This window comes from Elephas maximus, chromosome 21 (genome assembly GCF_024166365.1).
Source record: "Elephas maximus indicus isolate mEleMax1 chromosome 21, mEleMax1 primary haplotype, whole genome shotgun sequence".
NCBI lineage: Eukaryota > Metazoa > Chordata > Mammalia > Proboscidea > Elephantidae > Elephas > Elephas maximus.
The window spans coordinates 7958685-7984543 of record NC_064839.1 but is presented as its reverse complement, the minus strand read 5'-3'; the positions used below and the strand labels follow the sequence as shown (position 1 = coordinate 7984543).

At 44.0% G+C, this 25859-nt stretch overlaps 1 protein-coding gene across 1 annotated transcript in view; it reads left to right on the top strand.

Annotated features, from left to right (window-relative positions):
* The first annotated feature begins 597 nt into the window (after positions 1–597).
* The window catches only part of LOC126065071 (ATP-binding cassette sub-family C member 12-like), a 38441-nt gene continuing 13179 nt past the window's right edge, over positions 598–25859 (top strand). Inside the window, 7 exon segments of the mRNA XM_049864737.1 lie at positions 598–715; positions 4727–4892; positions 17093–17240; positions 17524–17759; positions 18518–18533; positions 19467–19640; positions 20418–20565. Of these exon segments, the coding sequence (XP_049720694.1) occupies positions 598–715; positions 4727–4892; positions 17093–17240; positions 17524–17759; positions 18518–18533; positions 19467–19640; positions 20418–20565 (1006 nt within the window).

The window sequence follows — 25859 nt, the reverse complement described above, 5'->3', positions numbered from 1 at the left end:
ATTGGCAGCCAGAGAGTGTCTATTCCATCTGGATTGTTTGGTTTGAAATGGGTGCAGTGGTCACAGAAGTGGGGGGACTGTGGGTCTGTCCTAACCTATTGAAGGTCTCTGCCCGTGAGAGGTGGGGGTGAAGCTCCTGGGAATCTGAGGGAATGTGGAAGAAGGTGGGTGTGTGACAAACTCCACGCTAGGTCACACTAAGACAGAAAACCCACTTTCTTGGACCCTGCCTTCTATGGCTCAGCCTTCATCATGGGCTGACTCTCAGCAGAAAAACCATTATAGGCATTTTTCCTTCCAGTTAACCCAAAATGGGAAAAGAAGAGGAACCAGACGTCCTTGCTAATAAGGAAGACTTAGAGTGGAGTTGAGGGACGTGGTGGGGCTTCTGACCATGCTGCCTCCCTCATGAATGAGGAGGGCTAACTGGTGAAATCAGATAGAAGGGAGGAGAGGAAAGGAGCTGTTCTAGGTGGAGTAGGGGCTTCCTGATCCCATTCCAGAATGTCCTCATCTCTCAGTGAACCTTCTCATCTTTCTTCTGCAAAGTGAGAGTATCCCAAGACCAAGAGCTCAGGAGTCCAGACTGCTATCAAAATGGTGGATGAAGGCCCTTACCTTATCCCAGATCTGGACCAGCAAGGCCAGCAGAGGTCCTTTTTTGAGAGATATGAGCCCAGTCTAAAGACCATGATCCCAGGGCAACCTATGCAAGGTAAGCTAGGATGAGTCTTGGAGGCCTCAAAACCACTGGGTGGGGGTGGGGCAGAGCTGGGCAGAGCCTTCAGGGATCAGGAGAGCCAGCCAGCTCCTCCTGCTGCTGCATCTGTATGTGTGTCCTTTTGTCCATCCATCCATCCACACGTTTATTCGTTTATCCACCAGACACTTCCTGCCTCCTTTTGTTTTAGGATGAGAGGTAGACAATAGCCAACCTTTAAGGAGAACTTTGTACATGTCAGGCCCTGTTAAAGCGCCTTACAAATCTTCTCATTCAATCTTCACAATCACCCTCAAGTTGCTAGGATTATCTTCATCTGGTAAATTGGGAAAGCGAGGCACAGTTGACAGAGGTTCAAACTACATCCATTGCTGTTGAAGCAATTTCAACTCATAGCTACAATATAGGAGGGAGTAGGACTTTTCCCATAGGGTTTCCTAAGCTATTTTCTTTCCTGAAGCAGACTGCCACATCTTCCTCCCTCAAAGTGGGTTGGCGAGTTCAAACCACCAACCTGTCAGGTAGCTTTTCCTTTATAGGAATCTACCTCAACAGTTAGTGGCTTAAAACAATTGCCTTTGGTTTAGCTTCTAATTCTTTGACTAAGCAATTTGGGCTTGAGCTCAGCTGTGTGGTTCATCTGGTCTTAACTGTGCTTATTCATGCATCTATTGGTCATCATGGTGGTGGCTGTGCTTCTGGGGGCTGGCTGACTGTGGTTTAGGGCAATATGGTCCATGTAGACTCCCAGACTTCAGCAGGCTAGCCTGGACTCGATCACATCCCAGCACAATAGGCTTCCAAGAGAATGAGTGGAAGCATGCACTGCTTCTTGAGACTCAGGCTTAGAACCGGCACACCATTTCTTCCACTGTACTCTGTTGGCCAAAGCAAGTCACAAGGTCAGCCCAGATTCAAGGTGTGGGGAAATGGACTCCATCTCTAGATGGAAGAAGCTGCAAGGTCACATTGCAAGTTGGTGGGATACAGACAGGAAGAGACAATGGGGGTCATTTTTGCACTCCAGGATAGGAACTCAGGCTGCCTGACTTCCGAGTTCAGATGCTCAACCATAATATTATTTTCCATATATTGTTGACATTATACTAACCATGATATAAAACTCTGCCTTTTCCACGTGAGATGGGAATGTGGCCTGTCCTCTAAGCAGAAGAAGGACTGAGTGGCATCTGTAGTCATGACGTGACACCATTGCACTCTGCCAGCATCTCTGGACCAAAGTACACACTTGAGCCTCCTAAGGTGAGAGGAGATGGTTGAGGGATGAGGAAATGGGCCACGGGAGGGCTCTAACTCTCTACTGTTCTGGCTCAGTTCGTAATTGTTTTGTGGAAAGCCCATGTGGGGTAGAGCTTAAGAGCACCACAAGCCCCTGGAGTCAGCAAGAAGTGGGTTTGAATCCCTCTTCCATCACTTACTAGCTGTAACACTTTGGGCAAGTTTTCTAACCACTCTGTGCCTCAATGTTTTTGTCTCTGAAATGGGGTAATAATGTTACCCTACTACTCATATTGCAGAGCCCTGGTGGCACAGTGGTTAAAGAAATAGGCTACTAACCAAAAAGTCGGCAGTTTAATCCACCAGTGCTCCTTGGAAACCCTATGGAGAAGTTATACTCTGTCCTATAGGGCCACTCTAAGTCAGAATCGACTTCACAGCCACAGGTTGTGGCACTCATCTTGCTGAGTTGTTGTGAGGATTAAGTGAGATAATACTTGACTTTACAATAAAAGCCATGCTTTGTGAAATTTTTATGTGCCATGCTCACAGTATGTCATTAATATTTGTTCTGTTGTGCATGAGATCATCATGAGTTAGAGCTGACTCAACAGCAACTAACATCAACAAGCTTCCTTGGGCGGTGGTCCCAGGAGGCAGGAGGGGAGCTTTTGGTAGTGTGAGGTGGGGAAGGAGGAAAAGGCAATACGCAGGTGTGTCATCGGTGTCATTGCTGTGGGCAATAAGGACTGAATTCCTCTAAGTCCTTCTGAGCGTATGGTTTTCCACCTGACAGATGGAAGGTGGAGGCATTTATCCATGGGCTCCAGGCCCCCATTAGTTAAAGTTTGGCCCCGGCAATTCTTGGCATTAACCCCTGCAATTCTGAGCTGCATTTACCTTCCTGACAAGGTCCCCAAGTAGATGTGAACAGAGAAAGAGCGCACATTTGAGATGGGACATTGTCAGCATGAGCCTGGGCTTGCCCAAAACTGTCCTCTACAGCTGAGTTCAGAGGTGAATGGAAGAGAGGCTGTGACTCAGGGCACCTTCACAGCATCTGCTGCTGATATCAGCTCTTACAGGGCCTGGCATGTAATAAATACTCAATAATTGCTAGATATTTCTCTGTGTCTCTGATTTTTATTCCTCCTCAGGTGATTTATTCCTCAAGGACAAAAACTCAGCCTTTAATTTCCTCTTTTTTTCCTCCTCCTCCTCTTCCCCCCACTCCCCACCCTTCTGCCCTTTCTTCTTTCCCCTCTATTCTCCTCTGTCATAATCCAATGGCTAATATTTATGTAGCACTTTACATGTTTTCTTAGGGTACTCCAGAGAAAACAAAACCAGTAATGTGTGTGTGTGATTTATTTCAAGGGATTAGCTCATGCAATTGTGGGGGCCTGACAAATACCGAAAATCTGTAGGTCAGGGAGTAGGCTGCAGACTCCAGCGGGCTTGTGTCCAAGATATACAGGTCAGGGACAAAAAGAGTACAGAGTGGAAAGAGAGTTCTGCCAAAATGTTTATAGTCTCAAGGCAGAAAAACACTAAGGCAACTCACTTTTCAACTGATCAATTGATTATTTTACATTGCATTACATTATGGAAAGTGATTACATTACAGAACGTGATTACATTACATTATGTTACATTACGTTACGTTACGTCACGTTACGTTACGCTACGTTACGCTACGCTACGCTACATTATACTGCAGTACACTGCGGGACAGCAACCAGCCCGGTATCTGGCCAACCAATGGAAACTGTAGCCCAATCATGTCAACACATAAAACTAACCATCACACATATGTTAATAAATTTAATCCTTGTAATAAACCATGATGTTGTCTCTAGGTCTTCCCCCTTGCCTCACCCCCACTGTGGAAATCCCAGCTCTGTACCCTCCTCCTCCTACTGAGAGCAAACACATACACCTGACTTATTGATGAATCAACTAACGGGCTTCCATTTGCCCACCTGCACAGTGGAACAGAAGCCCTCTTACCCATAGGACGGTTATGGGACTCAAATACTGGTCAACATCCAATTGAAAAGCTCACTAAGAAAGTTCCCTGCTTTTGGTAGTGTTTATTGAGTTTTATGGTTCAAATACTCCTACAATGGTTGATATCAGGCTATCAACATGGCGGCACTGAATGTGAAGTCTGGAATGCTCTGAGGCAAACTGTTGTATCATATTTGTACCAGAAAGGCATGACAGACTTAAATAACCTCAAGACCATAGATATTAATAAAGCGTAGTGAAATAAGAGGACTTCATGCTTGGTAAAGTAGACGGTCAGTGAAAAAGAGGAAGAGCCTCGATGACATGGACTGACACAGTAGCTGTAACAATGAGCTCAAGCGTAACAACGATTGCGAGGTTGGCACAGGACCAGGCAGTGTTTCCTTCTGTTGTGCATAGAATCGTTATGAGTAGGAATCAACTCGATGGCACCTAACAACAACAACAGTGAAATAACTAGGAAGGGGTGAGTTTTGAGTATGTATTACCTTTGTTTTTAACATAATTTACTTAATTTTAAGCACTTATTATTATTTTACTTTTAATAATGGACATGTTTAACAAGTGACCTGCAGAATTCTTGAGCATTCAACAATTGGCCATCACGAGCTGGTCTGACCTGGCTCTAGCACACCCTACTCCAAGGACTAAAGTTGCACATCACAAGTTCTGAGCCTGCCTGTGGTTAGTACTGCAGTTAAGAATAAAACCAGAGCATCACCCTGGAGCACCAAGCTCCATCGGGGTTGGCCCCCAACCCTGTGGATGATGCAGGGCTGCTCTCCTTTGCCACCTTTTCCTGGCTCACTCCAGTGATGATTCGAGGCTACAAGCACACGCTGACTGTGGACACCCTGCCCCCATTGTCGCTGTATGACTCATCCGACACCAATGCCAAAAGGTACCAGGGCTTGCTTGGGTCAGTCACCTTGGGAGAGGAGCCCATTCTAGGAAGGGCCTGTGAGCCCCTTTGTGTGCTCCATGTCCCAGATGTGAGGCTCTCTGAGATGTGGGTGGGGCCGACTACACTTCTTGTAGGTGAGCACTGGGTAGAGTCTGGGGGGAAAAAGGACCAGTTGGAGAACTATGACCTGAGGCTCTGGCTGGGCAGTTGGTTGTTTGTAGGAGTGCCGCATCAGGACAAGGGGGCTGGATTCCCACTTTGCTCTGCGCTGGCGGGATCCACCTGGGCTGCTGCACAAGCCCCGGGCATCCTGTTCTCCTTCGACTTTAAAAATTGCTATTGGACTTTCGTATTACAAAATACATTTAGGTTAAACCACATGAAACTGCTCATCTTTTACATTTTTGACTTCCAAAAATGACAATTTCATATGAGCCAACTTCATTCATGTTCATTATAAAAATGTTGTTAAAGAGAGGGTGGCGGGACCAAGATGGCTGACTAGGTAGACGCTACCTCGGATCCCTCTTGCAACAAAGACTCGGAAAAACAAGTGAATCGATCACATACATAACAATCTACGAACCCTGAACAACGAACACAGATTTAAAGAGTTGACCTGAATGACAGAGATGGAGAACGAACAAATACGGGGAAGCAGCGACTGTTTTCGGAGCCTGGAGCCAGCGTCCCAGTCAGGTAACCTTGGCGCTGGGCTTAGGACTGGGCCCAGGAGAGCTGAAAACAAAATCTTGTGACGGCGCAAACAAGGGGCGCAGCCCTACCCCCCTGAACTGACCCCAGGAGCGGGAATAGCCGGTCCATGCAGGCGGTGTGGCAACGCAGCTGGTGGGAGAAATCCCCGGGAGGCAGTGACTGGTTTTGGAGCCGGGAGTGCAGCATCCCAGCCGGGGAACCTTGGCGCCGGGCTTTGGACTGGGCACAGGGGAGCTGAACACGGCATCTACTCACGGCACAAACACAAGGCGCAGCCCCACTTCCCTAAACTAACCCTGGGAGGGGGCCCAGCCGGTCCACGGGGGCAGCGCAGCGACGCGGCTGGTGGGACAAGAAGTCCCCGGGAGGTTTTGGAGCCGGGAGTGCAGCGTCCCAGCAGGGGAACCTTGACGCTGGGCTTTGGACTGGCAGCGGAGGATCTGACCGTGGCTTTAGCGGGCCAGACCCTCGGGGACAATCTCCACACAGCCAGCATACATAGGCGACAGATAAAATAGTCATCCCAAGCAAGATAAGCAACTTTGGCTATGTTATGGGGTGCTACTCTCCTGTTTTTCTGAATCCCCCCCTCCCTTTCCCAGGCGGCTTCATTAACATTGGAATTTCCTGAGACAGAGGGAGAACGGCTCCGGCTCCACAGCGGCTTTGCTTTTCACTTTTTTTTTTTTGGTCTTTTCCTAACCCATTCTTCCGGCCTGAGAGAAGCAACCACAAAAAACCCAGAGACCAAAAATCCTTCCTTAATTGGACTAAAAACACAGAACCAGCTCCAGCCAAGCATATATGATCCAAATCTTGGGCTTTCATCCTTACAGGGAACAAGGTGGCGGTTATAATCCAAAGGCAGTTCTGATAGGGATCTGACTGCATTTTTTTTTTAGCGGATTTACTGGAAAAACAAGTTTCCCAGGTCTGATATCTCTCCTTATTCAACAGAGTCCTAACTGACCCACAACAGGGAACTGAGGGCTGAAGCTCCCCCCAGACCACCTAGCCTCTTGCCTTAGGGGTCTAAGGAGGGTGACACCTACCAATCAGTAGAGGTACTTACATTGGAGGCCTAAGGTACAGCTGCAGTGCCCTCCCACCAAGGTGCTATAGGAATAGAAACACACCTACCCCACTGACACTTGGGGGGAAGCCTGTCAGCATCCTGCCCCCCCCCGGAGTGTGAACCCCAGCAGCTAATAGAATCTGGTGCACACAACTATCACCACTACTTCTCGAGGTGGATAGGTGTTAGGGTGCAGCACACACTTGATGACCCAAAATCAGATTCTACTCAAGAATAGTGAATAGACTCAGGCATATATATCTGGTAACAGCCCAAACCAGCTGGTAATAGGTCATAAGTAAGTCAAGGGCTACAACAAACAAGACAGCACAATCTAGTAGCCCATCCAAGTATATTGAAAGAAAACAAAACAAGATAAGACTCAGTGAGCAATTATAGAATAAACCACTACTTTTTTTTTTTTATATGTTAGTGATGGCTCAGAGACAGCAGTCGATATCAAACCACATAAAGAAGCAGACCATGACAGCTTCTACAACCCCCCAAACAAAAGAATCAAAATCTTTCCCAAATGAAGATACAATCCTGGAATTATCAGATACAGAATATAAAAAACTAATTTACAGAATGCTTCAAGACATCAGGGATGACCTCAGAAATGAAATAAGGCAAACCGCAGAAAAAGCCAAGGAACACACTGATAAAACAGTTGAAGAACTAAAAAAGATTATTCAAGAACATAGTGGAAAAATTAATAAGTTGCAAGAATCCATAGAGAGACAGCATGCAGAAATCCAAAAGATTAACAATAAAATTACAGAATTAGACAATGCAATAGGAAGTCAGAGGAGCAGACTCGAGCAATTAGAATGCAGACTGGGAAAACTGGAGGACCAGGGAATTAACACCAACAGAGCTGAAAAAAAAAATCATATAAAAGAATTTAAAAAAATGAAGAAACCCTAAGAGTCATGTGGGACTCTATTAAGAAGGATAACTTGCATGTGATTGGAGTCCCAGGACAGGGAGGGAGGACAGAAAACACAGAGAAAATAGTTCAAGATATGCTGACAGAAAACTTCCCTGACATCATGGAAGACGAAAAGATATCTATCCAAGATGCTCATTGAACCCCATTTAAGATTGATCCAAAAAGAAAAACACCAAGACATATTATCATCAAACTCGCCAAAACCAAAGATAAACAGAAAATTTTAAAAGCAGCCAGGGAGAAAAGAAAGGTTTCCTTCAAGGGAGAATCAATAAGTTCAGACTACTCAGCAGAAACCATGCAGGCAAGAAGGCAATGGGATGACATATACAGAGCACTGAAGGAGAAAAACTGCCAGCCAAGGATCATATATCCAGCAAAACTCTCTCTGAAATATGAAGGCGAAATTAAGATATTTACAGATAAACACAAGCTTAGAGAATTCGCAAAAACCAAACCAAAGCTACAAGAAATACTAAAGGAAATTGTTTGGTCAGAAAACCAGTAATATCAGATACCAGCACAACACAAGGTCACAAAACAGAACATCCTGATATCAACGCAAATAGGGAAATCACAAAAACAAATTAAGATTAGTTAAAAAAAAAATGCTCATAACAGGGAATCATTGAAGTCAATATGTAAAAGATCACAATAATCAAAAAGAGGGACTAAATATAGGTGGCATAGAACTGCCATATGGAGAGTGATACAAGGCGATATAGGACAATACAAGTTAGGTTTTTACTTAGAAAGCTAGGTGTAAATATTAAGGTAACCACAAAGAGGTATAACAACTCCATAACTCAAGACAAAAGCCAAGAAAAACGTAACGACTCAACAAACATAAAGTCAAACACTATGAAAATGAGGATCTCACAATTTACTAAGAAAAACGTCTCAGCACAAAAAAGTAAGTGGAAAAAATGAAATTGTCAACAACACACATAAAAAGGCATCAAAATGACAACACTAAACACTTATTTATCTATAATTACGCTGAATGTAAATGGCCTAAATGCACCAATAAAGAGAGAGTCTCGGACTGGATAAAGAAACATGATCCGTCTATATGCTGCCTACAAGAGACACACCTTAGACTTAGAGACACAAACAAACTAAAACTCAAAGGATGGAAAAAATATATCAAGCAAACAATAAGCAAAAAAGAAGAGGAGTAGCAATATTAATTTCTAACAAAATAGACTTTAAACTTAAATTTACCACGAAGGATAAAGAAGGACACTACATAATGATAAAAGGGACAATTGATCAGGAAGACATAACCATATTAAATATTTATGCACCCAATGACAGGGCTGCAAGATACATAAATCAAATTTTAACAGAACTGAAAAGTGAGATAGACACCTCCACAATTATAGTAGGAGACTTCAACACACCACTTTTGGAGAAGGACAGCATATCCAGTAAGAAGCTCAATAGGGACACGGAAGACCTCATTACAACAATCAACCAACTTGACCTCATTGACTTATACAGAACTCTCCACCCAACTGCTGCAAAATATACTTTTTTTTCTAGCGCACATGGAACATTCTCTAGAATAGACCACATATTAGGTCATAAAACAAACCTTTGCAGAATCCAAAACATCGAAATATTACAAAGCATCTTCTCAGACCACAAGGCAATAAAACTAGAAATTAATAACAGAAAAACTAGGGAAAAGAAATCAAATACTTGGAAACTGAACAATACCCTCCTGAAAAAAGACTGGGTTATAGAAGACATCAAGGAGGGAATAAGGAAATTCATAGAATGCAACGAGAATGAAAATACTTCCTATCAAAACCTCTGGGACACAGCAAAAGCAGTGCTCAGAGGCCAATTTATATCGATAAATGCACACATACAAAAAGAAGAAAGAGCCAAAATCAGAGAACTGTCCCTACAACTTGAACAAATAGAAAGTGAGCAACAAAAGAATCCATCAGGCACCAGAAGAAAACAAATAATAAAAATTAGAGCTGAACTAAATGAATTAGAGAACAGAAAAACAATTGAAAGAATTAACAAAGCCAAAAGCTGGTTCTTTGAAAAAATTAACAAAATTGATAAACCATTGGCTAGACTGACTAAAGAAATACAGGAAAGGAAACAAATAACCCAAATAAGAAACGAGAAGGGCCACATCACAACAGACCCAACTGAAATTAAAAGAATCATATCAGATTATTACGAAAGATTGTACTCTAACAAATTTGCAAACCTAGAAGAAATGGATGAATTCCTAGAAAAACACTACCTACCTAAACTAACACATTCAGAAGTAGAACAACTAAATAGACCCATAACAAAAAAAGAGATTGAAACGGTAATCAAAAAACTCCCAACAAAAAAAAGCCCTGGCCCGGACGGCTTCACTGCAGAGTTCTACCAAACTTTCAGAGAAGAGTTAACACCACTACTACTAAAGGTACTTCAAAGCATAGAAAATGACGGAATACTACCCAACTCATTCTATGAAGCCACCATCTCCCTGATACCAAAAGCAGGTAAAGAAAAAAAAATTTCATCACAAAAAAAAGAAAATTACAGACCTGTATCCCTCATGAACATAGATGCAAAAATCCTCAACAAAATTCTAGCCAATAGAATTCAACAACATATCAAAAAAAACAATTCACTACAACCAAGTGGGATTTATACCAGGTATGCAAGGCTGGTTTAATATTAGAAAAACCATTAATGTAATCCATCATATTAATAAAACAAAAGACAAAAACCACATGATCTTATCAATTGATGCAGAAAAGGCATTTGACAAAGTCCAACACCCATTTATGATAAAAACTCTCAGCAAAATAGGAATTGAAGGAAAATTCCTCAACATAATAAAGGGCATCTATGCAAAGCCAACAGCCAACATCACTCTAAATGGAGAGAGCCTGAAAGCATTTCCCTTGAGAATGGGAACCAGACAAGGATGCCCTTTATCACCGCTCTTCTTCAACATTGTGCTAGAGGTCCTAGCCAGAGCAATTAGGCTAGACAAAGAAATAAAGGGCATCCGGATTGGCAAAGAGGAAGTAAAATTATCTCTATTTGCAGATAACACGATCTTATACACAGAAAACCCCAATGAATCCTCCAGAAAATGACTGAAACTAATAGAAGAGTTTGGCAGAGTCTCAGGTTATAAGATAAACATACAAAAATCACTTGGATTCCTCTACATCAACAAAAAGAACATCGAAGATGAAATCACCAAATCAATACCATTCACAGTAGCCCCCAAGAAGATAAAATACTTAGGAATAAATCTTACCAAGGATGTAAAAGACCTATACAAAGAAAACTACAAAGCTCTACTACAAGAAATTCAAAAGGACATACTTAAGTGGAAAAACATACCTTGCTCATGGATAGGAAGACTTAGCATAGTAAAAATGTCTATTCTACCAAAAGCCATCTATACATACAATGCACTTCCGATCTAAATTCCAGTGTCATTTTTTAATGTGATAGAGAAACAAATCACCAGCTTCATATGGAAGGGAAAGAAGCCTCGGATGAGCAAAGCATTACTGAAAAAGAAGAAGAAAGTGGGAAGCCTCACTCTACCTGATTTCAGAACCTATTATACAGCCACAGTAGTCAAAACAGCCTGGTACTGGTACAACAACAGACACATAGACCAGTGGAACAGAATTGAGAACCCAGATATAAATCCATCCACATATGAGCAGCTGATATTTGACAAAGGCCCAGTGTCAGTTAACTGGGGAAAACATAGTCTTTTTAACAAATGGTGCTGGCATAACTGGGTATCCATTTGCAAAAAAATGAAACAGGACCCATACCTCACACCATGCACAAAAACTAACTCCAAGTGGATCAAAGACCTAAACATAAAGACTAAAACGATAAAGATCATGGAAGAAAAAATAGGGACAACGTTAGGAGCCCTAATACAAGGCATAAACAGAATACAAAACATTGCCAAAAATGACGAAGAGAAACCCGATAACTGGGAGCTCCTAAAAATCAAACACCTATGCTCATCTAAAGACTTCACCAAAAGAGTAAAAAGACCACCTACAGATTGGGAAAGAATGTTCAGCTATGCCATCTCCGACCAGCGCCTGATCTCTAAAATCTATATGATTCTGTCAAAACTCAACCACAAAAAGACAAACAACCCAATCAAGAAGTGGGCAAAAGATATGAACACACACTTCACTAAAGAAGATATTCAGGCAGCTAACAGATACATGAGAAAATGCTCTCGATCATTAGCCGTTAGAGAAATGCAAATTAAAACCACGATGAGATTCCATCTCACTCTAACAAGGCTGGCTTTAATCCAAAAAACACAAAATAATAAATGTCGGAGAGGCTGCTGGTGGGAATGTCAGATGGTACAACCACTTTGGAAATCTATCTGGCGTTATCTTAAACATTTAGAAATAGAACTACCATACAACCCAGAAATCCCACTCCTCGGAATATACCCTAGAGATACAAGAGCCTTCACACAAACAGATATATGCACACCCATGTTTATTGCAGCACTGTTTACAATAGCAAAAAGCTGGAAGCAACCAAGGTGTCCGTCAACGGATGAATGGGTAAATAAATTGTGGTATATTCACACAATGGAATACTACGCATCGATAAAGAACAGTGACGAATCCGTGAAACATTTCATAACATGGAGGAACCTGGAAGGCATTATGCTGAGCGAAATGAGTCAGAGGCAAAAGGACAAATATTGTATAAGACCACTATTATAAGATCTTGAGAAATAGTATAAATTGAGAAGAACACATACTTTTGTGGTTAGGAGGCGGGGAGGGAGGGTGGGAGAGGGTTTTTTACTGATTAGTTAGTAGATAAGAACTGCTTTAGGTGAAGGGAAGGACAATACTCAATACACAGAAGGTCAGCTCAACTGGACTGGACCAAAAGCAAAGAAGTTTCTGGGATAAACTGAATGCTTCAAAGGTCAGCGAAGCAAGGGCGGGGGGTTGGGGACTATGGCTTAAGGGGACTTCTAAGTCAATTGGCAAAATAATACTATTATGAACACATTCTGCATCCCACTTTGAAATGTGGCGTCTGGGGTCTTAAATGCTAACAAGCGGCCATCTAAGATGCATCAATTGGTCTCAACCCACCTGGATCAAAGGAGAATGAAGAACACCGAGGTCACACGACAACTATGAGCCCAAGAGACAGAAAGGGCCACATGAACCAGAGACTTACATCATCCTGAGACCAGAAGAACTAGATGGTGTTCGGCCACAACTGATGACTGCCCTGACAGGGAGCACAACAGAGAACCCCTGAGGGAGCAGGAGATCAGTGGGATGCAGACCCCAAATTCTCATAAAAAGACCATACTTAATGATCTGACTGAGACTAGAGGAATCCTGGCAGTTATGGTCCCCAAACCTTCTGTTGGCCCAGGACAGGAACCATTCCCGAAGACAACTCATCAGACATGGAAGGGACTGGACAATGGGTTGGAAAGAGATGTTGATGAAGAGTGAGCTACTTGTATCAGGTGGACACTTGAGACTGTGTTGGCATCTCCTGTCTGGAAGGGAGATGGGAGGGTAGAGAGGGTTAGAAACTGGCAAAATTGTTACGAAAGGAGAGACCGGAAGGGCTGACTCATTAGGGGGAGAGTAAGTGGGAGTATGGAGTAAGGTGTATATAAGCTTATGGGTGACAGACCGACTTGATTTGTAAACGTTCACTTAAAGCTCAATAAAAATTATTTAAAAAATATAAAGCCCCCCCCAAAAAAACCAGACTAGATGCCCTAGGCCATAGGGAGCTCCTATAGGGTGCTGAGGGGAACCATTGCACAATGAGAGCTATCCATAAGGATGGCTCTTGTACTCAAGGACGTGGAGGTCCGGCAGGGGCAGGCAAAACAGGGCCAGGGAAGGGCATGAGGCCAGCAACCAGCTGATGCTGCAATCAGATGTGGGCTGGGCAGACCTGGATGAGGACACTGTGGAGGCTGTGGCACGTCAGCGTGGCTGGGCTCCTCACCAGGCACTCAGTCAAACATGAACCTCCGTATTGCAGTGCAGGTATTTTGTAGGTGTGATTAATGTTCATAATCAGCTGTCTTGAGACGAAGGAGATTATCTTCGATAATCAGGTGGGCCTGATCCAATCAGCTGGAAGGCCTCAAGAGCAGAGCTGAAGAAGGAAACATTCTGCCCGTGGACTGCGCAGCTTCGGCTTGTGCCTGGGTGCTCCAGCCTACCCTTGCTGACAACCTGCCCTGTGGATTTCAGACTTGGCTTAACCAGACCCCACAATCGGAAAGGCCAATTCTTTGCAATCAGTCTCGTTAAACATCTCCTACCGGTTCTGCTTCTCTGGCTGAACGCTGACTGATACAGGTGGCGATAGAGAAAGGGTGACCTAGCAGGCACTCTGGAGGAAGAGAGCGGCTCTTCATCAATTGCTAATTCCAGTTTGGAGTGAGGTGCCAAATCGCCTCCAAGCCAACGGCAAGCAAGAGTCTCTGCCACACACCGGCCTGCAGCCTAGCTTTGTGCTCTGTGAACTTCCCAGGCTCACACCATCTCTCATCGCCCACTAGCACACCTTTGGACCTTTGCTCATCACTCTCTGCCACATTGGTGCAGAACTGACGCCTGTGTCACCCTGCCCGGAGCCTTCTGGCACATGCTGACCCCCTCTGCCCTCCTACAGTGCTCTCCAGTTGCCAGGCACACACAGATTTTGTCATGCCCAGCCTTGGCTCATTCTCTCACCTGTGACCCCGCGTAGTACCCCACCAGCCACTGCATCTGTCATGTGGACCACTTCCTTTGTCAGAAGAGGAGACTAAGGCCCAGAGAGGCAAAATGACTGGACTAGTCAGGCAGCTCGAGAAGGACACGCAGGCTTATACTGAACCACCATTGGCAAGCAGCAGGGCAAGACTCTGACTCCAAATGCCTTCTTTCCCCAACTCCTGAGGGCAGGATGTACAGCTAAAACCTCTTTGAACACCCCCACCTCTGTATAGTGCCTAGTGCAGGGCTAGTATTCAGTAGGCACAAAATAAATACCTCACTTTGAAAAAAAAAAAGTTGTTAAAACAAGAGAACTTATAAAATTAAACGGTGGAAGTACACCCACCATCTCCGGCTCTACTCCCCAGAGGTAAGCTTTATTTAAAGTTGGCAGGATCTGTTCAGAGTTTTTTCTGCTCTGAGTAAACACACCCTGTGCTACCGTCCTCTACAGATCAATACCTCCTTCTCTTCCTCTCAGCCCAGGTCATGTTTTCTCCTTTACACAAAAAATGAAGCATCCTTTGTGATTGCTGATGACTTTGCTATTTTCAGTTAGGAGGTTATCAAGATTTTCCACGTCAGCACAAAGACATCAACTTCATCTTTTCTAACAGCCGTGTTGACCCCTGTGGTCCTGGTGAGCCATAATGTATTTACGGGGAAGTTCTCCAGGACCTCTGCATGAGTTTTTCCTTGGAGTCTCCCTATCCTTGACCACAAGGTACAGCCTGGAGTATATACTTAAAAGGCTGGGATTTTTAGTCATTGCCTTGCAATTTCTTCCAGATGTGTTTCCCCTCATGTGCGCCCTCATGAAATTTCAGTCAGGTGGTAACTTTCAAAATATGCTATCTGGAGAGAGTTACCATCAAGCACAGAGAGAAAGGGGCCGGACCAGTATCCCATGGGACCAGTGTCTGTGGAGTCCCAGATCTACCTCTCTGGCCAGTACTTCTCTGTCTGATTTTGATGTTTCATTCCATGTCTCAAGGAGTCCTTGGGTGGCATAAACAATTAACACACTTGGCTGCTAACCAAAAGGTTGGTGGTTAAAGTCTGCCCAGAGACACCTCAAAAGAAAGCCTTGGTGCTCAACTTCTGGAAAACCAGCCATCGAACACCCTATGGAGAAAAGTTCTACTCTGACACGCATGGGGATGCCAGGAGTAGGAATCGACTCAAGGAAACAAGTTTGGTTTTGGTTTTGGTTTTCATCTACTCAACATCAGTTTAGGTCCTTTCCTCTTCCATGCTATGCTCCCCCTGCCCCAAGTAACCTCATCCACTCCAAAAGCTTCAGACACGTGCTGACACCTTTAACGTCATGTCTATCTCCAGGTCATGCCACTAAATTCCAGATTCTGAGTTCATATGCTCGGTATCTGGCTTGATAGCCATACATGGATGCCTCATAGGTATCTTATGTCTAAAGCCATGTTCTTGATCCTCTGCCTCAACCTGATAGTATTCTTCTCTTTTTCCTTTCCCCGTTTCGGTAAACTCTGTCCACCCAGTTACTGGAGCTGAAGAACGTGGGTCATCTTTGATCCCACTTCTTCTTTTCTCCCCCCATCCAATTTGTCAGTGAGTCTGGTTATCTTCTCATCCACCTTTTCTTATCTCCGCCCTCCCCTGCGTCAGCCACTGCTACCTCTCACCTGGACTACAACTCTCTCCATGTGGTCCCCTTTACTTTCCTCACCCCTGTAATCCACCATTCTCACAGTATCCAGACTAATCTTGTAAATAAGTAAAATGATCTTGTCACATCTGCTTAAAGACCTGTCGTGGCTTTTTTACTCTTGAAATGAACTCTAGATTCTTTCCTGAGGCTTCTGAGGTCCTATGTGACTTGGCTCTGTCTTGCTACCTAGTGTCATTTCCGCCCTTCTCCTTAGTCACCACACTCTGCCACACTCACCTTCTTTCAGGTCTTCCCAAGGGACAAGCTCCTCTCGGGCCTGGAGAAGATTTTTCCCTTCTTCCTCTGTTGCTTCTGTCTTCTTATCAGAACTGTTATTGTGCTAATAAGGGACATTGGTGGTTCAGTGATGAAATTCTCACCTTCCATGCAGGAGACCCAGGTTCAATTCCCAGCCAGTCTACCTCATGTACAGCCACCAGTCATCTGTTGGTGGAGGCTTATGTGTTGCTATGATGCTGAACAGGTTTCCGTGGAGCATCCAGACTAAGACGGACTAGGAAGAGTGGCATGGTGATTTACTTCCGAAAACCCTATGGATCATAATGGTCTGATCTGCAACTGATCACAGGGATGGTGCAGGACCGGACAGTGTTTTCTTCCACTGTGCCTCGGGTCACCATGAGTCTGGGCCAATTCCTTGGCAGCTAACAACAACACTGCGTTAATAAGCAGCACTGGATGGCAGAGATGGGCAGTAGGAGGAGGAAATGAAAGCCTAGAAAGTACCCAAATACCAGATAAGCAGTGACACCAGCTAACGTCTTGGCTTTGTCCCCTGATCCTCCTGTACCCCTCTCCTGGAAAAGAAGAAAGGAGAATCAGTGCTGCCCATCTGAGGCCACCACTCCAGGAATGAGGACTCTGCTAACCTCTCAAGGCGGTGTCCATCAGAATAACTTCAAACAGCAAGTAGAAATCTAAATGCCTTTCTTTCTTCCTGTCCTTTCATCACAGATTTCGAATCCTTTGGGATAAAGAGGTAGAGAGGGTGGGGGCTGAGAAAGCCTCCCTGGGCCAAGTGGTCTGGAAATTCCAGCGGACACAAGTTTTGATGGACATTGTGGCCAACATCCTGTGCATCGTCATGGCAGCCATAGGGCCGGTGAGTGGGGCTGGCTCTTTTGCCTCGTCTCCTGGTCCCCAGATCTGCAAAGAATGTCATTAGTACTTCCTCTGTGAGCTGGTGGGTTTAGTACATTGTCATTATCTTTGGGCTCCTTGGGGGCAAATGTTCATAAAGCTAATCCTTGTCAAGCACAGCAGCGGCCGCTGAAAGTAATTAGAAAGTTTGCCTCATAAAGTCAGCTTGCTGACCTTATCTGAGGCCTCCTATATGGCCTTGGCCTCCAGCAGCCCTCTCCTGTCTCCACTACACTCTTTTACAGACAGTTCTCATTCACCAAGTCCTCCAGCAGACCAAGAACACCTCCAGGAAAGTCTGAGTTGGCATCAGCCTGTGCTTTGCCCTTTTTGCTACCGAGTTTACCAAAGTTCTGTTTTGGGCCCTTGCCTGGGCCAGAAATTACCGCACGGCGATCCGGCTGAAGGTGGCCGTCTCTACTATGGTTTTTGAAAACGTGGTGTCCTTCAAGACACTGACACATATCTCTCTGTTGGAGAGGTAAGCTGGTACAGAAGGAGTCTCATTTTAGAAACACAAATCCTGGGTTTTCTGAATGTATGTGAGATGTGCTTCCTGGATGGAGCACCTGCCTCCCCTTTGCTTGTCCAGGTCCTGCCTGTTCTGGCCCATCTTCCTGCTAAGTTAGTAGGTGGAGACTCGAAACACTGAAGGAATTCAGGGGAGGGAAAGTTCCATTCAACACGGAGAATTTGGAAAGGCTGGAATTGGATGGTGACGTCATCCAATTCCTTTGGTCGTCAATGGGGATGCTGAGGCAATTCTGAGCACTCTATAGGTAGTTGACATAATTAATGGATGGGGTAGATAATTCCACTTGTGTAGCAATCAGGATGAAGGCCAAAATGAAGACCACGCCTGTTGGACTTCAGAGTTGAAATTTTCATAAGCCCTTAATACTTAGCAATAAAGTCCTATCATTTATGTAAGAAATTTCCCAGGACACGGGAATCCCAGCTTGTGTGAGGTAAGGGAGCCACCCTTGAGTTGTGCAAACAGTTAACATATTCAGCTGCTAACTGAAAGGTTGGAGGTTTGAGTCCATCAAAAAGTACCTTGGAAGTAAGTCCTGGCGATCTACTTCCAAAAAATTAGCCACTGAAAACCCTATGGAACACAGTTCCACTTCGGCACACATGAGACGTCATGAGTCAGAATCAACTTGACAGCAACTGGTTGTTTTATGAGGTAAGGAAAAGGGAAAAGGAGCTGCTTCTTTCTTGCAGTTGCACTTTCAGATGTTCAAAGCATCCTGTATCAGTTATGATTACAATCAACTTCATGTAACTGAAAACCCAAGATAATAGTGAATTAAACAAGATGAATTTATTTCTCTCTGTGTAAAAGGAGGAGTCTCTGGTGGTGTAGTGGTTAAGCACTACAGCTGCTAATCCAAAGACTGGCACTCCGAATCCACCAGGCGCTCCTTGGAAACTCTGTGGGGCAGATCTACTCTGTCCTACAGGGTCGTTATCAGTTGAAATTGACTCAATGGCAATGGGTTTGGTTTGATTTTTGGGTTATGTAAAAGGAATCTGGAAAAGGGTAATCTAGGGTTGGTACGGGGGCTTCCAGTTCCTTCTACCTTTCTGCATTGCTATCCTAGCACATAGCTTCCATTCTCAGGGTTACCTAGTGGCTCAACATGGATGCTGAGGATTCAGCCATCCCAACAATGGCTCAGACAGCTGGTAGGATGAACGAGAGAAAAAACAAAAGGGGTGTGTCTCCCTAATTGAGTTGACTGCCTTTAAGAATTCATTCCCAAACGTCCATTGCACACTTCAGTTGACATCTGATTGACAAAGAGTCATGTGGCCACACTCCTTCCATAAAGGAGGCTTCTAACTGGACTTGCTGTCGCCCTTGATAAAGCAGGGTTGTGCTAATAAGGAGAAGGGGACAATAAATATAGGGTAGGCAGCTAGAAGTCTCCCCTACATGCTCCTGGGTGGTAATATTACCCTATAAGGGTTTCTTCATTGGGATTCTCGGTCTAAAAGATTGTTCCCTCCAAAGTCATACCAGAAAGAGACCCGCAAAACTCATCATGTTGGCCCCTTATCATTCCTGATGAAGGCAGTTTTTCTCTTCTCTCCTCAGAGCCCTGGGTCATTTTGAAAGCCTTTGGTTGAGAAAATAGTTGGGTGACCTTTGAAAGCCTGAACACGTGCTCTTTCTTTCTAGGTACTCAATATACTGTCAAGTGATAGCTATTCCTTGTTTGAAGCTGCCTTGTTTTGTCCCTTGCCAGCCACCATTCCTATCCTAATGGCCATTTGTGCAGTGTACGCCTTTTTCATTCTGGGGCCCACAGCTCTCATCGGGATATCCGTGTATGTCATATTCATTCCCATCCAGGTAATGGCAGGGGGTTGTAATTGTCACTGCTTCACGTTTTGCATTTCACACACATTTGTTTGCTGGGATGGATATAAATATAGAAGGCATAAATTCCAGGGCACGGACCTGAGGCTTCTGCACCCTCTCTGTGTCCCCAGGTGTGTTGTGCATGTGCCCTTTCTGTGCCCACAGGTGTGCTGCCCATGTGCCCACTCTGTGCCCAAAGGTGTGCTGCCCGTGCACCCTCTCTTGTCCCACAGGTGTGCTCTACTTGCACCCATTCTGCACCCACAGGTGTGTCCCCACGTCTCCTCTCTGCACCCACAGGAGTACTGCCCATGCACCCACTCTGTGCCCACAGGTGTGCTGCCCATACACCCACTCTGTGCCCACAGGTGTGCTGCCCATGCATCCTCTCTGTGCCCACAGGTGTGCTACCTGTGTGCCCATTCTGTATCCACAGGTGTGCTTTTTTTTGCTGGCACATTGTAGTTTTTTAAAGATGGAATTTGATGCCCTGGGGAAGGGAGCTGTGCTCCTTCAGTCTACACAGCTCCCAGTCCCCAGCGCCCCACTTGCATCCTGCAGTTCACTCATTTATATCACCTGCCCAATCCCAGGGGATGGTCCACAGACCACATCTGCTGCCACAGCACAAGGAAAGGACTCGGCTGAGACTCTCCAACCAACTTCCCTCTGAACTCTTGCAGGCACTTACATTCTGATCCCTGGTTCTTTAGGCCAACTGCAACTCAGCAATTCTCCCCGAGCACAGTGTACGTCCCTTGATTTCAGATGTTTATGGCTAAGCTCAATTCAACTTTCCGAAGATCAGCAATTTCAGTGACAGACAAGAGAGTTCAGACAACGAATGAGTTTCTGACCTGCATCAAGCTGATTAAAATCTACGCCTGGGAGGGATCCTTTACAAAGACCATTCAAGGTAGGATGAGAGCATCTTACAGAGCCACGTACCCTTAGACTGTGCTCGTCAAAGGGGTTTCTAGGGTTCCTGGGGCCAAGTATTCCAGAAGGGGCTGAACAGGGCCCCTGAGATGCTAGGCAGGCTTTTCAAAGATTAGGGAGCTTTTATAATAGACCTGGGCATCTGTTGTGGTAAACCCAAGGGCTTGGCAGGTTAGCTATATATGGTCTTGTCTTTACTGGGGCATGGGGATGCTGGTACTGACTACTTACTTACCTTTTTTAAAAATAATCCACTAAAACAATACGACCAGGAGACGAGCTGTCTCAAGTGATTTCCTTGATTTAGAAGAAGTCTACACACACACACACACACACGCAGACACTCACACTCACACAGATACCTCCTCCTACTCGCCTACAGCAGCCTCGTCACATTTGGATGGCTCACTAACTCGACATTCCTTGGGCAGATACAGGGGTGCATATATAGTTTCTTTTTTTTTTTTTTTTAAATATTAAAACTATTTCAATCAACTATAAATGCAAATCTAATTGCAGATACATTTACATAATTGCCAACATAGACTCAGGTGGTTGGCCGGTTAACGATCTGAACCACTGTCACAACTGACTTTCTGGATCTACAATTACACTTTTGCCCCAGCATGTAATTGGGGCTTAAGCTGTGTGTCTGCACTTTAGGGCCTGGCTTTAGAAAACCTGCTTCTGAGTTGGCCAAAGGAAGTGCCCCAGTTTGGGACATCTATAGTTCCATATGCCCCCTTGAGGATCCAGAAGCGCTTTCTCACACACTCAAGTCACTTCAGTTCAATTTAATTTGATTTGATTCCATTTGACTTAATTCAATTTAACTTACTGTAATTCATCTCAGTTTAATTCAATGAATACTTACCAAGTTCCTGCATGTGCAAGGCCATAGGAGCTACACAAATGACCAGGAAAAGGATCCCTGCTTTAAAGGTTCAGGAAGGCTGAGCTGTGAAGCTCAAAAATACCTACAAGTTTGTGGGCTCTTCTGGAATATACCCAGAATCCATCTGCTTCTCTCCATTCGACCACCTCCAGAGCCCAAGCCAACATTCTCTCCCTCCAAGACTATGCAAGAACTCCAGTGCTTCCCTGCTTCCACCTAGTTGTCCCCTACTATCCAATTATGTACCCAGAAGTCAGGGTGACCTTTCAAAATCTCCATCAGATCATGCCCCTGCCTCCCTGCTGACAAGTATAGTGGCTTCTCATCACACTTAGAGTTATTCCAACTTAGGACTTTTGACTGAAATCCAGGTTCCATCACTTGGACTATTAGGTCTGGCATGATCTGGCCCCTGGTGACCATCAGGATCTCATTGCACCTGACACTCACCCTGGATAACTCCAGCCCAGCCGTGCTAACCTTCTCTCTGCTATTAGAGCCACATGCCAACCTCAGTCACTCCTCAGGAGCTTTGCACTCTCTGTACCCTCTCCCTGGAGTGCTCTTCCGCTACATGTTCACAGGATGTCTTGACTTTAGGTCTCCTCTGAAATGTCACTGCTCCAAGCAGGTCCTCTGCCCACCAGTTCTTCTTAATCGTGCCACCTTGTTTGTTTCTTTCCTATCACCCAATACAACCTGTAATTATGTAATGGTTTATTTCTTCATTGTCTCTCTCCCCCGCTGGAAGAGGACTGAGACCCTGTTTACTCCTATATTCCCCAGCGCCAAGCACAGGGCCTGGCATATAGTAAATGTCAGATTAAAATTTGTTGAATGAGTGGATACATTAATTCATTACCGTACAGGATGAAAGGGGGAAAGTGCCACAGGAGAAACTGAGCAAGCTCCATGGGAGCTGAAGGGGGAGCAAACTGGGTTGGAGAAACCAAGGCCGAGGTGGCCTTTTAGGTGGGCCTTGAAGGATGCAGAGAATCTGGATGCACAGATTGTTGGGGAAGCCCCCAGGTAGGAGCAGAGGCCCAGAGGTAGAGATGTGTGGGTGTGCTCGTGGAAAAGGAGGTGGTTGGGTGTCCTTGAGGCGAAGGGCACCTGATAGCAGAGCTTAGGATCACGGTAGAACTGGGTGCCAATCTTGGCTCCATCAGTCAATAGGCAAGTAAGTTAGCCTTGCTCGGACTAGCTACTCTCCTGTGCAAAGGGCACAGGAATTCCTCTCCCTCGTCACACAGCAGGGAGAACCATCTAACGAGATGGTGCACGTGGAGTGCTCAGCAGAGCGCCTGGCACATCGTGAGTGCTCCGTAAGCAACAGCTGTCACATTGCTAACGTGACAGGGATCTTGCAGATAAGGCTGGAATCAGGGTTGGTGGGAACTTCAGATATCAGAGAAAGAAGTTTTCAGCTCAGTTTTGATCAGCGCAGAGTCGTGCGCATCACTTGGACCAGCGAAAGGAGAGAACTCCCCTTGAGTTTTTAAAGCCATTCCTGGGACACAGGCAGGGGCCCCATTTGGTGGTCTTTAGGCTGGCATATGTGCTTTGTTTGGCTCCTACAATATTTAAAAATTTGTCTCGGAGGCGGAGCCAAGATGGCGGACTAGGCAGACGCTACCTCGGATCCCTCTTACAACAAAGACACGGAAAAACAAGTGAATCGATCACATACATAACAATCTACGAACCCTGAACAACAAACACAGATTTAGAGACGGAGAACGAACTAATACGGGGAAGCAGCGATTGTTTCCAGAGCCTGGAGCCAGCATACCAGTCAGCGGATTTTCTGGAAAAACTAGTTTCCCAGTGATGGCTCGGAGACAACAATCCATATCAAACCACTTAAAGAAGCAGACCGTGACAGCTTCTCCAACTCCCCAAACAAAAGAATCAAAATCTTTCCCAAATGAAGATACAATTTTGGAATTATCAGATACAGAATATAAAAAACTAATTTACAGAATGCTTAATGATATCACAAATGAAATTAGGATATCTGCAGAAAAAGCCAAGGAACACACTGATAAAACTGTTGAAGAACTCAAAAAGATTATTCAAGAACATACTGGAAAAATTAATAAGTTGCAAGAATCCATAGAGAGACAACACGTAGAAATCCAAAAGATTAACAATAAAATAACAGAATTAGACAACACACTAGGAAGTCAGAGGAGCAGACTCGAGCAATTAGAATGCAGACTGGGACATCTGGAGGACCAGGGAATCAACACCAACATAGCTGAAAAAAAATCAGATAAAAGAATTAAAAAAAATGAAGAAACCCTAAGAATTATGTGGGACTCTATCAAGAAGGATAACCTGCGGGTGATTGGAGTCCCAGAACAGGGAGGGGGGACAGAAAACACAGAGAAAATAGTTGAAGAACTTCTGACAGAAAACTTCCCTGACATCATGAAAGACGAAAGGATATCTATCCAAGATGCTCATCGAACCCCATTTAAGATTGATCCAAAAAGAAAAACACCAAGACATATTATCATCAAACTCACCAAAACCAAAGATAAACAGAAAATTTTAAAAGCAGCCAGGGAGAAAAGAAAGGTTTCCTTCAAGGGAGAATTAATAAGAATATGTTCTGACTACTCAGCAGAAACCATGCAGGCAAGAAGGGAATGGGACGACATATACAGAACACTGAAGGAGAAGAACTGCCAACCAAGGATCATATATCCAGCAAAACTCTCTCTGAAATATGAAGGCGAAATTAAGATATTTACAGACAAACACAAGTTTAGAGAATTTGCAAAAACCAAACCAAAGCTACAAGAAATACTAAAGGATATTGTTTGGTCAGAGAACCAATAATATCAGATATCAGCACAACACAAGGTCACAAAACAGAACGTCCTGATATCAACTCAAATAGGGAAATCACAAAAACAAACAAATTAAGATTAATTAAAAAAAAATACACATAACAGGGAATCATGGAAGTCAATAGGTAAAAGATCACAATAATCAAAAAGAGGGACTAAATACAGGAGGCATTGAACTGCCATATGGAGAGTGATACAAGGCGATATAGAACAATACAAGTTAGGTTTTTACTTAGAAAAATAGGGGTATATAATGAGGTAACCACAAAAAGGTATAACAACTCTATAACTCAAGACAAAAACCAAGAAAAACGTAACGACTCAACTAACGTAAAGTCAAACACTATGAAAGTGAGGATCTCACAATTTACTAAGAAAAACGCCTCAGCACAAAAAAGTATGTGGAAAAATGAAATTGTCAACAACACACATAAAAAGGCATCAAAATGACAGCACTAAAAACTTATTTATCTATAATTACCCTGAATGTAAATGGACTAAATGCACCAATAAAGAGACAGAGAGTCACAGACTGGATAAAGAAACACGATCCATCTATATGCTGCCTACAAGAGACACACCTTAGACTTAGAGACACAAACAAACTAAAACTCAAAGGATGGAAAAAAGTATATCAAGCAAACAATAAGCAAAAAAGAAGAGGAGTAGCAATATTAATTTCTGACAAAATAGACTTTAGACTTAAATCCACCACAAAGGATAAAGAAGGACACTATATAATGATAAAAGGGACAATTGATCAGGAAGACATAACCATATTAAATATTTACGCACCCAATGACAGGGCTGCAAGATATATAAATCAAATTTTAACAGAACTGAAAAGCGAGATAGATACCTCCACAATTATAGTAGGAGACTTCAACACACCCCTTTCGGAGAAGGACAGGACATCCAGTAAGAAGCTCAACAGAGACACGGAAGATCTAATTACAACAATCAACCAACTTGACCTCATTGACTTATACAGAACTCTCCACCCAACTGCTGCAAAATATACTTTTTTTTCTAGCGCACATGGAACATTCTCTAGAATAGACCACATATTAGGTCATAAAACAAACCTTTGCAGAGTCCAAAACATCGAAATATTACAAAGCATCTTCTCAGACCACAAGGCAATAAAACTAGAGATCAATAACAGAAGAACGAGGGAAAAGAAATCAAATACTTGGAAAATGAACAATACCCTCCTGAAAAAAGACTGGGTTATAGAAGACATCAAGGAGGGAATAAGGAAATTCATAGACAGCAACGAGAATGAAAATACTTCCTATCAAAACCTCTGGGACACAGCAAAAGCAGTGCTCAGAGGTCAATTTATATCAATAAATGCACACATACAAAAAGAAGAAAGAGCCAAAATCAGAGAACTGTCCCTACAACTTGAACAAATAGAAAGTGAGCAACAAAAGAATCCATCAGGCACCAGAAGAAAACAAATAATAAAAATTAGAGCTGAACTAAATGAATTAGAGAACAGAAAAACAATTGAAA